Source organism: Colias philodice, chromosome 3 (genome assembly GCF_061535455.1).
Source record: "Colias philodice isolate Cphi_HAF_F1 chromosome 3, ilColPhil1 Martin Lab GWU primary, whole genome shotgun sequence".
Classification (NCBI taxonomy): Eukaryota; Metazoa; Arthropoda; class Insecta; order Lepidoptera; family Pieridae; genus Colias; species Colias philodice.
Genome location: NC_143088.1, coordinates 3,896,208 through 3,909,072, shown reverse-complemented (window position 1 = coordinate 3,909,072; position 12,865 = coordinate 3,896,208). Strand labels below are relative to the sequence as shown.

General features: G+C 34.2%; 1 protein-coding gene across 1 annotated transcript in view; it reads left to right on the top strand.

Annotated features, from left to right (window-relative positions):
- LOC149489526 (GTPase-activating Rap/Ran-GAP domain-like protein 3) overlaps positions 1–12,865 on the top strand; it is a 49,385-nt gene that overhangs the window by 31,819 nt on the left and 4,701 nt on the right. Inside the window, exons 5-21 of the mRNA XM_089714111.1 lie at positions 2,247–2,350; positions 2,985–3,116; positions 3,516–3,642; positions 4,207–4,305; positions 4,881–4,984; positions 6,840–6,945; positions 7,310–7,452; positions 7,816–7,938; positions 8,586–8,745; positions 8,899–9,039; positions 9,330–9,593; positions 10,069–10,178; positions 10,373–10,486; positions 10,894–11,005; positions 11,735–11,824; positions 11,903–12,024; positions 12,401–12,528. Of these exons, the coding sequence (XP_089570237.1) occupies positions 2,247–2,350; positions 2,985–3,116; positions 3,516–3,642; positions 4,207–4,305; positions 4,881–4,984; positions 6,840–6,945; positions 7,310–7,452; positions 7,816–7,938; positions 8,586–8,745; positions 8,899–9,039; positions 9,330–9,593; positions 10,069–10,178; positions 10,373–10,486; positions 10,894–11,005; positions 11,735–11,824; positions 11,903–12,024; positions 12,401–12,528 (2,179 nt within the window). The remainder of the gene's footprint in view (positions 1–2,246; positions 2,351–2,984; positions 3,117–3,515; positions 3,643–4,206; positions 4,306–4,880; positions 4,985–6,839; positions 6,946–7,309; positions 7,453–7,815; positions 7,939–8,585; positions 8,746–8,898; positions 9,040–9,329; positions 9,594–10,068; positions 10,179–10,372; positions 10,487–10,893; positions 11,006–11,734; positions 11,825–11,902; positions 12,025–12,400; positions 12,529–12,865) is intronic.

Genomic DNA, 12,865 nt, shown 5'->3' with positions numbered 1-12,865 from the left:
TTACTTTGGGTATTAAAAACAGCGACTATTGTTAACATTTTAATAAATGTTCTGCTCAGTATTAATATATAAAAAAAAACTATTCCACATATTTTTAATGTAATAGTTATATACGTAATTTTTACCTGAGTAATAATAGTATTTTTGTTAACTTACAGCAGTATTATATTCAAAACGTTTCAATTTCAACTTTAAATTGTGTTTTCCAGAAAAGCGTTACGTTTCAAGCCACTTAACCTTTTTTACTTCATTGTTATTCCGGAGCTTAGTACTCATCCGACTTATGCCGCGTAGTTGTGAAATATAGCAACAGATGCTCAAAAGTCACTTCAATTTGTTCTTTCTTTAAATAATAAATTTTATACACTACTATTTCTTTTTTTCTTGTTGAACTTTTCTGTTTATTTAATGATTAAATATCTTAAAGTGTTCTAAACTCGACATAGAGTAAAATAATTATAAGTCTCTCTTAGCATATATTATCTATGTAAATAATAAAAACTACTTCACAACCTCAACCCTTTCCCTTTAAGATTTCAAATGCACTGAAAGACGCAGGTGTCACCTACAGAATTCCGTTCCAAGGTTTTAATGCATCCATTACAAGTTATATTTTAAACTTCGCTGTAAGTCTGTGTAAAGTCAAGGCTCTCCTCTCAAAAACAAAGCATAAACACAAAGAGGAGTTGAGAGTTGTTATTTCAAGTTGGAGTTTAAATCGTGACAAACCGGCGCGCAACTGAGGCGATTTTCAGTAAATCTTTGGCAGCATTCAATAGGATTGTAATTGGAAATTTCGATTGCCCAGTTGTATAGCTTCGACCACAACTAACGAATATCAAATTTAAATATGTAGTTTTCAATGTTATAATTTTACCGGAAACCATATTCAAAGGGTTTAAACAATTTAAATTTTGTATAGTATAATTCAAAGTAGGTAAATATTAATATACCTTTTGCATATTTTGCAAAATGAAATCATTTAAATGAAGAATGGCGACGGGGAAAAAGATCTACGACCCAAATTCTTCATTTAGCCTTTCAACATCTAGCTATAATATATCTTGTTACAGACATCTCTTAAATAATAAGCCAATAAAATTATAATTAATTATATTTGAGTTTTTCTACGATTATTTATAGCGACGACCGTTTTGACCTTGACCGAATCAATTGAATCAAGACTATTGGTTGAAGCTTGTAATAAAAATTAATTAATAAATTGCTCAATGAGTTCTTCGGCTTGCATATTATAAAAAAAGACTTTATTAAGCTCACAAATGAATAAAGTATAGGTATTTAACAATATCCCACTATTACACACGTCTAGATTAATTAAACCTCAGCAACAGAAAATGTTCTTTCTAAATTATCCGCGGTGACTATAAATAGGGCTGCGACGAATTATGGGAAACATCTATCTTCCTTGAAGGCAATAAATAGTTCTATCAATAAACCACAGAAACCTATTTTTACCATTCCTTCGCGCCATTTTGTTTAATTCGGAACCGACTTCTGGAAATTTGCAAATACATGTTATTGAAATTTTAAATGCAAAATCCCTAGATTCCAAACATTTAATTGAGGTTTTTCTAATTAAGATGCAGAAGCATCCGATGTATTTATTAAATTGGTACTAACATGGTACCTAATTCAGTTTTGACACTGATGGTACCAAATCGATCTAACAAAAAAATCTAAGTGTCTTTACGGCATAAGTACTTTTTAATAAATAATAAAATCGATCGTTAGAATGAATAAAGTAATATCACTTTATTGAGTTTCTTGTAAAAATTGGTGTCGTATAAGTTAGCTTTATGCTCATAAAACTACTTAATATTTTGATCAAAAACTTCTCTGACTATAAATATCTCCATAATGTACTTTTTATTTAAATAGCATACTCCTAAACACCCACTCATTGAAGAAAAGTTTAAAGATTCATTGTATCAACGTTGGTATATTTATTTATCCATTATAAAATTTGGTGAATTCCTGATATTTCATAATAATATTTACATTTAATAAGTTTCATGAGTAGGACGATTACAAAATGTAACTTAAGGGAAGTAAAAATTAGCATAATTCGATTCGATCCTCCGTAAACAGAGATTGTTTTTTTATACCATAAAATATTTTTGCTTCTGAAATTTTCGTTTCTCATTTAAAATTTTATTGATAAGAGTGATATTTTATAGAAAAAAATTTGCATAGTACACAATCGTTCAATGTGTGATTAATTTCAGTGCACCAAAACTACATAGGAGTAGATGGCGCCAGAGAGCCATATCTTTTAAGCGTGGTGCAGGAGGGGGCGGGTCTTTTACGAGCAATACTCTTCAATAAAATGGTAAGCAGTATACTGCCTTTGTTACTTTCTATTGTTAAGACATGACATAGGTACAAAAGAAAAATAGACTAGCTTGGTAAGGCTATTTCTTGGTTACATAAGAATCGATTTATTATTATAGGTTAAGTTTCTTTTTCTATTATTGCGTCTTCTGAACTTTTTTGGCTGTTGTTTGTGTCAAGAGAATCATTGGAACGAGTTGATGCAAAATACATTTATGTATAACTTTGGCTATTGGGTAACCGATAGAGAAATTTAGATACTATCTTCTCAACTACCTAATTTTTTTTTAATTAATTCTCAACTTTTTATTTATGCGTAAGTATCTCAGAAGCATTTGAAAACACAAAATTTCAATACTTATAAATGAGAAGTTGGAAGAGCAATTATTAACGTTTACAGTCTTTGCCTTTCGTTGGGTGTGTCGTATCCTCAATTTCCTAAACTAAAATACATACAATGTCTTCAAGCGTTTAAAAGACGCAACGCAAACAACGCGAAAAATCTGTCTACGTTCGTTAATTAAACTGACAAAAAATCCAATCTTGAAAGAATATAATCACTCAAACCTTACTTCTGATCGCGAAGCCGCTTATAACGAGCCTTTTCACTAATTTATATTCCCCAACAATAGGGTGCGCATAAAATTTACTTGCCAGCAAGTGCTTGGAGTGGCGGAGGAGGTCAAGCGCCGACGAGGCCCACCCTCAAGCAGATCCTATCGCAATTCACAGCCATCGAGAGGATTGATAAAATGCCTAGAGAGGTTGACAATTATTTTATATATTATTTTTATGCTTATCTTATATCTTGTTATATTTCTGAAGTTTTCAGACCAATTAGAAAATAACAATATAATTATTTAACAATATTGACATTCATTATTGAAATAATACTTTGACCTCTAAGTAAAAGCTCAATATGTTCTGTCCTTAATTATACAGTAAAAGCTTTTAATGACCCTATATATGTATAATATAGACGTAGTACGATATAAAGAAAATGAAGTTTCTTTGTAGAGCTCTAGTTTATTTGTCGATTAACAAAAGTCTAAGTACTAACTTCAACCACCAAGTTTAGATCATAATGTTCTAATTTTACGATCAAAACCATAATATACTCTTTTCGAATAGTATATAGAAAATGAATTTTTTTTTTTGTTCAGATAACGTGTCCCGAACTTCAGAAAGACGTATTATTGCTCGAAGAACAAGAAGGGTCGGTAAATTTCAAGATCGGCGTTATGATAATGAAGCCAGGCCAGAGGACTGACGACGAAATGCTTTCAAATGGTATTATAGTCACTAACTTTTGTCAACAATTTTCTTATTTCGCTAGTTCATTCTCCATTTATGTTTAATACAACTTTGGTATTAGATTTTGGATACAATGATTTTGTTACAAACTTAGTTTCAGGTATTGGAACTATTTTCGAATGTCTGGATTTTATATAACTAAATAAGAATATTCAAATATATTCGTAAGTCATTACATACTTAAGTGATTTCTCTTAGACTTGTAATGATATTATTTAGCAAAGTAAAGACCCGCTAAAAATAACTTCGCCCAAGTCGAGTACTTTACGTTTCAAGAATACGATATGACAATCAGAGAGATACATATGTATTACATAATACTGAATACCTGTAATATGCATCACTAATACAAAATGCATTTCAAATTAAACAAACATTTGGTTAATGTGTGACTAGAATTATATTTTATTTATCATATTCATATCACATATGAAAGACAAAAATACCACATATACGGTATATGGGTATACCAGATCTATTTCCATTTGACCGGTCATTTGTGCCATTATAGTAAATGACAACATAGCATTTCTATTCCAGAAAAAGGTAACGAGAAATGGGATAGATTTATTTCACTTTTGGGGGACAAGATTCGATTAAGAGGATGGAACCGTTTTCGAGGAGGTCTCGATGTCAAAGGTAAGTCTATATCCTGTCTCAGCAAACTAAATAATGTTTAAACTAATTTACGGGAATTGGGCTTCCAACTAAATTCGGCCAAATTAAACGCAATTGTCATGATAGTGTGAAATTTATTTCTTAATTTCAAGTATGCGGATAACGTTAATTAATTATTGTCTACTTCTTATACTTTCCAGTTGCCTTCCTTTTACTGGTTTTTTGTTGTTTTCGAGCTTTCGTTTTAGCTGCTCTTTTTTTTTTCAAATTTTCTCTATTTGCTGAAAAAGTTATGTTATTTAACCAGTTTTGCTTTCATGTAACAAAAATAAATTCTTATTATTATACGCAGAACTTAATAATTAACTACTCATATTAGTTACATCGTCTTTATTAAGTTCTAGCTTAAACTTAAATTGGTACTTGCTTAATATCAATTACTATGTAATTGTATCTTTGATGAGAATTATTAAAATACCCAAACCAGACCTTGAACTGCGAAATTTAATTAAAAATATTTCAAACTAATCTCGTATACGAATACGAAATTTCAAATAACAGACATTCTAGAACATTCTACATTTTAACGGTCGTAGGTGACATGACTGGCAGCCATTCCATTTACACGATGCACCAAGGCCACGAAATTATGTTCCATGTATCAACAATGTTGCCGTTCTCTAAAGACAACAAACAACAGGTCAGTATTACATTGTATTTACCATTAACAGGTTTGATTTATATGACCTCTCTGTGAATATGAATATTCATTAGGTTATTGTATTGTTTATTAACGTACTGTTTCAAGGATCACTATGATACCGTGTTGTGGTGGCTTCCGTTGAATATTTAAATACAATTTATGAACTTCAAGCCATGTGCCTGCTGCTTTAAAGTGTATTTGGGAAGTTTATCTTTATGTTATTTTTGATACAATTTAGTATTTTATGGCGTGTAGGTGAAAACAATTGTTTTACTTTTATGAGTTTGTGGGCACCTGTTACTGGATACAAAGTTTTGAAAAAAAAATATGACGTTCGTTAAATCAAATTCCATCCTTATCAAGTGAGCTAGTTGTCATGAATATGTTTAGTTTTGAAGGTCGCATCGCAATGAAGCGAGGTAACCAATTTTATTTCGATGGAGTCTAACAAAAAACATTTGTCTAGCAGGGCATATAAAAAGTTTACCTAATTCCCTAGGACAAAAACGAACAGTAAAATTGCTATGCATCTGCCACATTTCTATTTTTGTATTGGTATCTCGCAAACAATTAAATGCCTCCCTTTCCTGTTTATATTCTATCTTGAATCCTCATTATACGTTTATTAGAGCACTCAAATAAAGAAAGCTTTCAAGATAATTCTTGTTTGTGAAAATAAGCTGGCTTACTGCCTTTTATCATTAGATTTATTATCAGCAGAAAATTCTCGAACAAACAAATATTTTGTGGCAGTGGCAGCATTAAATTTAATGGTATCAGCTTCACCTCTTAAACAAAAACAGCTTCAATCGGAACAATTTACTTTGAGCTTTTCAACTTATTTTGAAACATAAACTTCTTAAAAGCTAGAGTGTTTCAATCTTAACTAATCTTGTTGAAACTTTGAAATAGAAACTTCTTGTAGTTTTTAAATATAATAATTATGGTAATAAAACATTTAAGATGGATTCAATAAACGTTTTAGGAATTAAATACACATGGCATGTGTACAATATGTGAGACCCGTATCTATTTCTTCGAATCATTGGTTATCACATCAAATGGTGAACCCTCCATTGAACTAATTAATACAGGTTCTCTGAAGCATTCGCACGCACAAGACCTGTTCATTGATTAATTTCCTCAAAGGTATACGGAAAGTAACAAATGCTATTATTATGAGTAGGTATTGTTGTTATAAACAAGCTAATTAAATCACATAATATAATGTTCATAATTAGTTATAAAGGCCACCTTTTATCAATAGGTTATCTTAGCTAGTTCTAAGAATGATTTAAATTACAAATTGATGAACAATTACAACCTTATTCCAAATTTAAACAGCAAAATACGTGTTCAGCTTTAAATATCAAGTTAAAAATAAACAAATTCGTAGTTAGACATTCGTTGCGCGGAGTTTAACAAACGACTTTCCATTTGTCACTGTCTGTAATTTAACCTTTTATCTCTAAAACTATTCAAATTGTCATGTCGTTTTTGCATTTTTACAAAAAGCTTCGCTGATATGAATTCTTTCTTTTTGATGTTTTGTCGTTTTTGCATTTTTACAAAAAGCTTCGCTGATATGAATTCTTTCTTTTTGATGTTTTGGCCAATAAAAATACTACATTTTTAAATAAAACAAACGAATTGGTTGCATTTATGTAATCCATATTATTTCCTCTGAGTATTTAAACAATAAGACAATACCTATATACAATTAGGTCAGTATATTTTCAGGGGGCTCATTCAATTATGAATTGTCAGTACTATAAATGTATGATTGAATTATGCATATCGTAGCATTAATTAAAAGCATTACGAGCGACATGATAATTGACATTGTTCGCAGCTCGAGAGGAAGCGTCACATCGGGAACGATATTGTCAACATTGTGTTCACTGAGGACGCAGTGCACAACACCTTCAACCCGCAATGTGTTAAAAGCCATTTTACTCGTATCCTTTTACAATATTATATTAAGTTGTTAAATTATATAGAACTTATTAATCGTAGTGTGTGTACCAATTGACTAACATCCAAATCCAACAAAAGAAACATCTGATTTTCCACGTATAGAAAACAAGTCTTAGTATTCGAAAAATCTGACATATTTTTTATTATTTTTCGACACAATTTAATTGTAATGAAGCTTACAATAAACAGAACTTATTTGATTTTATGTGCTTATTAAAGACACTTGAGCTCGATCTCGCCTTCTATAGATGCGGTGTTTCAGGTATGGGGTAGAATATGTTTAGCCGTCTCAACTAGTAAAACAGTCAATAATAATAGGGCTAGTTTCCTTACAAAAAACTCCAGATGTATTCGCAGTAGTATCAGAAGTGGAGGGCGAAGGGTACCGCCTGAGCGTGTACACGGACGACACGGTCCCGCCATTCGGGCCCTCCCTCCCGTGCCCGCCCGTGTTCAGTGACCCACAGCTCTTCAGGGAATTCCTCTTAGTGAGCATTATCGCAATACTAATTCAATCATATTGTTCCGTGACGTTTTGTTTTCGTGCTCTGTCGGTTATTGGATTATTTTGGGTGGAGTATAAATAACTGTTGTGTAAGGTTTTAAAATGATTGATTTGCATTGAATAATAAAAAATATTAAAGCTTCATTATATTTACATTCGTTTCTTTTGTAATAGTCCTTAAATAAATTATAATAAAATTTATTTAATTGCACACGTTCAGTACGGACATCAAAAGGACACGTATAAGTTGTTCAGTTAATTTATCTATTGGAAATTAGTCCCTCGAGACCGCTTTATTCCCCAGAAGCAAATTGCTGTGCTTTATTGTATTGACAATTGCTTTCAGGTAAAACTAATGAATGGTGAAAAGGCAGCGTTTCAAACGCCAACATTTGCTCTAAAGAGGCAAAGGACTCTCGACACTTTGATACGGGATATATACGCTGAGCACTGCTCCGACCATAAAGTGGTAAGACATAATAAGGTCCTTAGCAGTTTCATTTGTAAAATGTACTAGAACCTTCCGAGTGAATCGTTCCACTCTCAAACGTTCCGTTGAATGCAATTCATTTTCGCTATTTATAGAGAAGTCTCACGTGCTATTTGATTTTTTGTTGTTGACATTTTTAGCGTGGGAGGTGAATATGCGACATAATAATGTTTTGCATATCCTTAAGCCTTCTTCAAAAGGATATTGTGGAACTATAACTTAATAATTTTCTGTCTTTTTTTCAGTTTATAATTTATAAAAATTGTATGTTCTTGAAAAAGTTCTGATATATTTTTATTACATACGTCCATCATACGTCAGTTCCATAAAGTTTTACTTTTGTGTATTAGAAAAAAAATATTTATCTTCATATTCTCCATACCACCACTTCTCTAAGCACTGAACGAATGCATCCTGATAAAACTGTCGTATAAAAAGATCGACAACGTCGTACTAAATTAGCGTGCTGAATTCCTGCCTAAAAATCTATATTATTTCGCATGTGGGCAATTCATACTTAGCTACTATGGTACATAACTAGATAGCCTAAACCATCATAGACTGTGTTAAGAAGAAATACATTTAGGAGGAATATAGGCTCATGTCCAATATTTTGCTATCACCAGCCAATGCTATCCCGCCGCGCTCTATCCGACGTGTGGTCGGGCGGAGCGGGCGCGGGAGGCGCGGGTGCAGCGCGCACGGAGCGCTTCCTGCACGTGGGACAGGCGCTAAAGTTGGATGCAGTACTGAGAGGCGATGCGCCCACCAGCCTTGTGTCTACTGGTGAGTTTGCTACTAGACGTCGCGGAGTTATAGTTTACTATCATCAGCCGATGCTCTCGCACCAATCGACGTATGGTCTGCTAAAAAGGGCTGATTTTGTATTTTATTGTATTGTATTGCGATGTATTGTTTTTCATGGTATTATATCATCAGGTTCAGGAGGCTCCCGTCGCGCGCCGTGGGAGGGGCGGTTATGGCGCGCAGCACCTCTGCCTGCCACGCCCGTATGTGCGGAGCAGCTAGCAGATGGAAGAGTGCTATTATCTACCACCTCCAACACTTATATACTTGAAGGTCAGTCATCAAAAAAAAGAGGGTGTGTGCCGAGCTCACGTGTCAGAAGTGGAACTTCTTTGGCAAGATTCAAACATAATAAAATCGTCGCCTTAATCCATGACGTGTCGGTATTGCCTGTTGCCATGACGTGACCTTGATAATTTACTCTCAACGCGAATAAAGAAGTTTCCCTTCAAAAGTTTATGTTTGAGTAGATATTTTTCAATTTCAGCATGACAATAAATATAAGGAGCCACCAATAATATCTGCTCTTCAGATTGTCCAGATAAATGTGTGGTGTCCCTCAGAGAGCGGCACGACGCGCGTGGTGCTGCGGTGGGAGGGGTGCGTGCGGTCGGCGCGGCGCTCGGAGCGCGCGGGGCTGTTCCGCGTGGGCGCGCGGGGCGGCGGGGGGGGCTCCACCACGGGCGGCGCGGGGGGGGCCGGCGTGTACGCGCTGCCGCTGGCCGCGCTGTGCGCCGGCGCCTGGGCCATGCGCCCGCTGCAGGACTGCAAGCACGCGCGCCTGCCGCGCACCAAGACCGCGCACTACTTTGATCTGCTCGAACAAGGTAATGCGATCACTGGCCGGCCGCGGCACACACGCTTCATTCTATTAGCTCGTGCGGTGTTACTTAACAAATCCTTCACTTTACAAGCGCGGCGCTTGCGTTGACCATTTACACGCAAATTTGTCCGCAGCTTTATTACCAGCGAAGAGTCCGGCGACTGGGCACGCCAATAAATGTCATTATTCACTCTCGTCGCTTCAATCCTCGCTAATCTACTTTCGAGTCAAATGCTACATTATAATAGACTTAAACGTACATTACCAAATATTCAAATTTAAAAATAATATTCAGTAATAAAATATTTCATTATTTATTCATTGGTAAATTGCAAAATAATAATTTATAACGTAACCTACATAAAATAGATATAGATTAAGATACTTAAAGATTTTTAACACTTTAAAATTCGAGCCTTTTTATAACATTACCACAAGATAGAGCCAAATTTAAACTTTTAATAAAATACTTGTTTCAGGCGAGGGAGGCAAGACTTTCTTAGCAATAGCGATAGGCAGAAGAATTCTTCTTTTAGTTGAAGAGCCAAAGACTGATAGTGAAATGGGATTTGAATACACTCATGTCAAAGTAAGTAATTCTTTACAATTAACAAGTAAGTACTAAGAGTAAGTATTATGAAGTCAAAGTGTATGTAAACTATGGACATATTAAAAGGTTTTATAAATTTTAATTTAATTTATGCTATGTTTCCAAATTCATTCAACTGTTTATTCGTAGTTAAGTTACAAAAATGGATTAATGTTTTATTTGATTGTTTACAGGATATCCAACTGAGTGAGACACCGGTTTTACTGAAAATGATGGACGGCGAAGTTCCTGTCACCGTCATAGGATATAAACACCATTGGGAAGTTATAGAAACCAGCACAGGACAGGTATATAATTAATGTTTTCCATTAATTTAAAATATAAAAAAATATTTCATTTCAGGTTTAATCAAATATTAGTAGTCAGAAGAAAAATTCTCCATTCTCATCGGAGGAATGAAAACTTACACAGGCAACTTACAACAAATAAAAATTAACTAATACTTTTTTTTAAGGTGATAACGTTTTTAAAATCGTTTTAGTCGGGTGACATGTTCAGAAACTTGTGTCACACCAAAACCTCACGAGCGCGATCGCAGGTATAACGAGAGAGAGACGGACCGATCTCCCGTCTCATCTCGAGCGCTGCCACCAATAAGACGTTATCACGTAAACATCTCGATCGTAAACCTACTTTACAAACAACCAATTTTTTGTAAATGACTGTTTCATAAATAAATAAAACTTACTTACAGACATTAAAACGAGCGGATAGTTCCGAAGATAACGGTCCGCGGCGCGGTGCGCTCGTCAACGCGCTGCGTATTGGGGATGAACGGGATGGACAGCTGCTGCTGTGTTATAATCGTATGCTTTTATTATTTCCACATTTTCTTATTTTAATCTTTGTTTTACATTTGGAAAAATATTTGCTGAACTTATCGTAATGGTAAAGCTTTAAATTGTAAATATGCAAAATTAAAAAAATATATATATATTACTAATAATCCATACTAATATTATAAATGCGAAAGTAACTCTGTCTGTCTGTCTGTTACTCAATCACGCCTTAACTACTGAACCAATTTGCATGAAATTTGGTATAGAGATATTTTGATACCCGAGACAGGACATGGGATAGATTTATCCCGGAAATCCTACGGGAACGGGTTTTTCTTTGAAAACGCGGGCGAAGCCGCGAGCGGAAAGCTAGTTAATAATAATTATTAATTATATTCTTCATACAGTAACTTGATTAGTTGTGACATTTTAATTCTCGGTGTATATCTTAATATATATAAATCTCGTGTCACAATGTTTGTCCTCAATGGACTCCTAAACCACTTAACCGATTATAATAAAATTCGCACACCATTTGCAGTTCGATCCAACTTGAGAGATAGGATAGTTTAAACACGGGCGAAGCCGGAATTATTTTTTTACCTTATTGTAACTATCATTTTATAAGAAGTTAAGTTATAGAAGAAACAAAAAAATACACCGTGAAGTCATTCTTCATGTTAAATTCTTTTGTTTATTTATGGTATTAATAATTTAATGTAAAAAGTAAATAATTACACTTATAAATTTTCTTAGATACCTGCCATTTTGAAAGACTAACAAGCAAAGGTTTGGAAAGCGATAGTGAATACGACTTCCACTGGACAACCGTACCTACAGCTGTTGGTATGTACACATTTATTTAAAACGGAAATAAATTCAAATAATTTAAAAATATTTTAACGTTATTTTATTTATTTTCAGTATGTGCATTCCCTTATATCATGGCTTTTGCTGAGGACTTGTTGGAAATCCGTCTGGTTGCTAACGGCTCTTTGGTACATGCAGCTTGCATTCCTGGTTTAAAGCTCCTATGTGGTAGAAAGGTAACCTTCATAACAATCTAGACTAGACTAAATGAAAAATCATTTCAATAATTGCTATTATTTTCAATAACTTGTAACTACCTTGTTCAATATATTAAAAAAATATTTCTAGAAGTCAATCTACGTAATAGTAGGTATCTACCTAATACAAGAGGAAAATAAAATAAACTATAAAATTTTGTAAATGTTTGTTTTGAAAGTCACTGGCACAAGTCAACTAGCATATTTTTGTTGCTAGTAGATATTTGAACACTATCAACATTAAATGGTCTCCTTCATAATAGTTTTATACGTCCGTTTTATACGGCCTGAAGACTAAGTGCTTAGTGCTTGTCCACTTAACCCCAAATATTGACAAGTTACTATTCACCCCTAGGACATATTCTACGTGGCATGTGCGCCCGAGTACGTGCCGCTGGGGCGCGACATCGAGCCGTGTCTACACGACAGCTACGAGCTCGCGCGACTTGCTAAGTACTCTGTGGACGATGATGATGCTGATAGGTAATGTATTAGATAATCACTACATAGTATAAAACCGATTTTAAAAATCGTTTTGCCAAAGACTCCATTTTATTTTTTGTTATCCATATTGACCAGGCCAAGCAGCTAATAATATATACTCGACAGAGAACAGCGGTCGTTGTGTGCGCATCTACAAGATCCCGCAGAGCAAAGTCGCTTTCTCTGTTTCTATGTCCCTAAGTATGCTTAAATCTTTAAAACTATACGCTACGATTTTTCACATCGGATTGTGCATGAGATTAGTGCGGTTCTACAAACAAACTCCTTCCTACACCGCACTCCTTTCATACAATTGTTTTAAGTATAGAAGTCACTC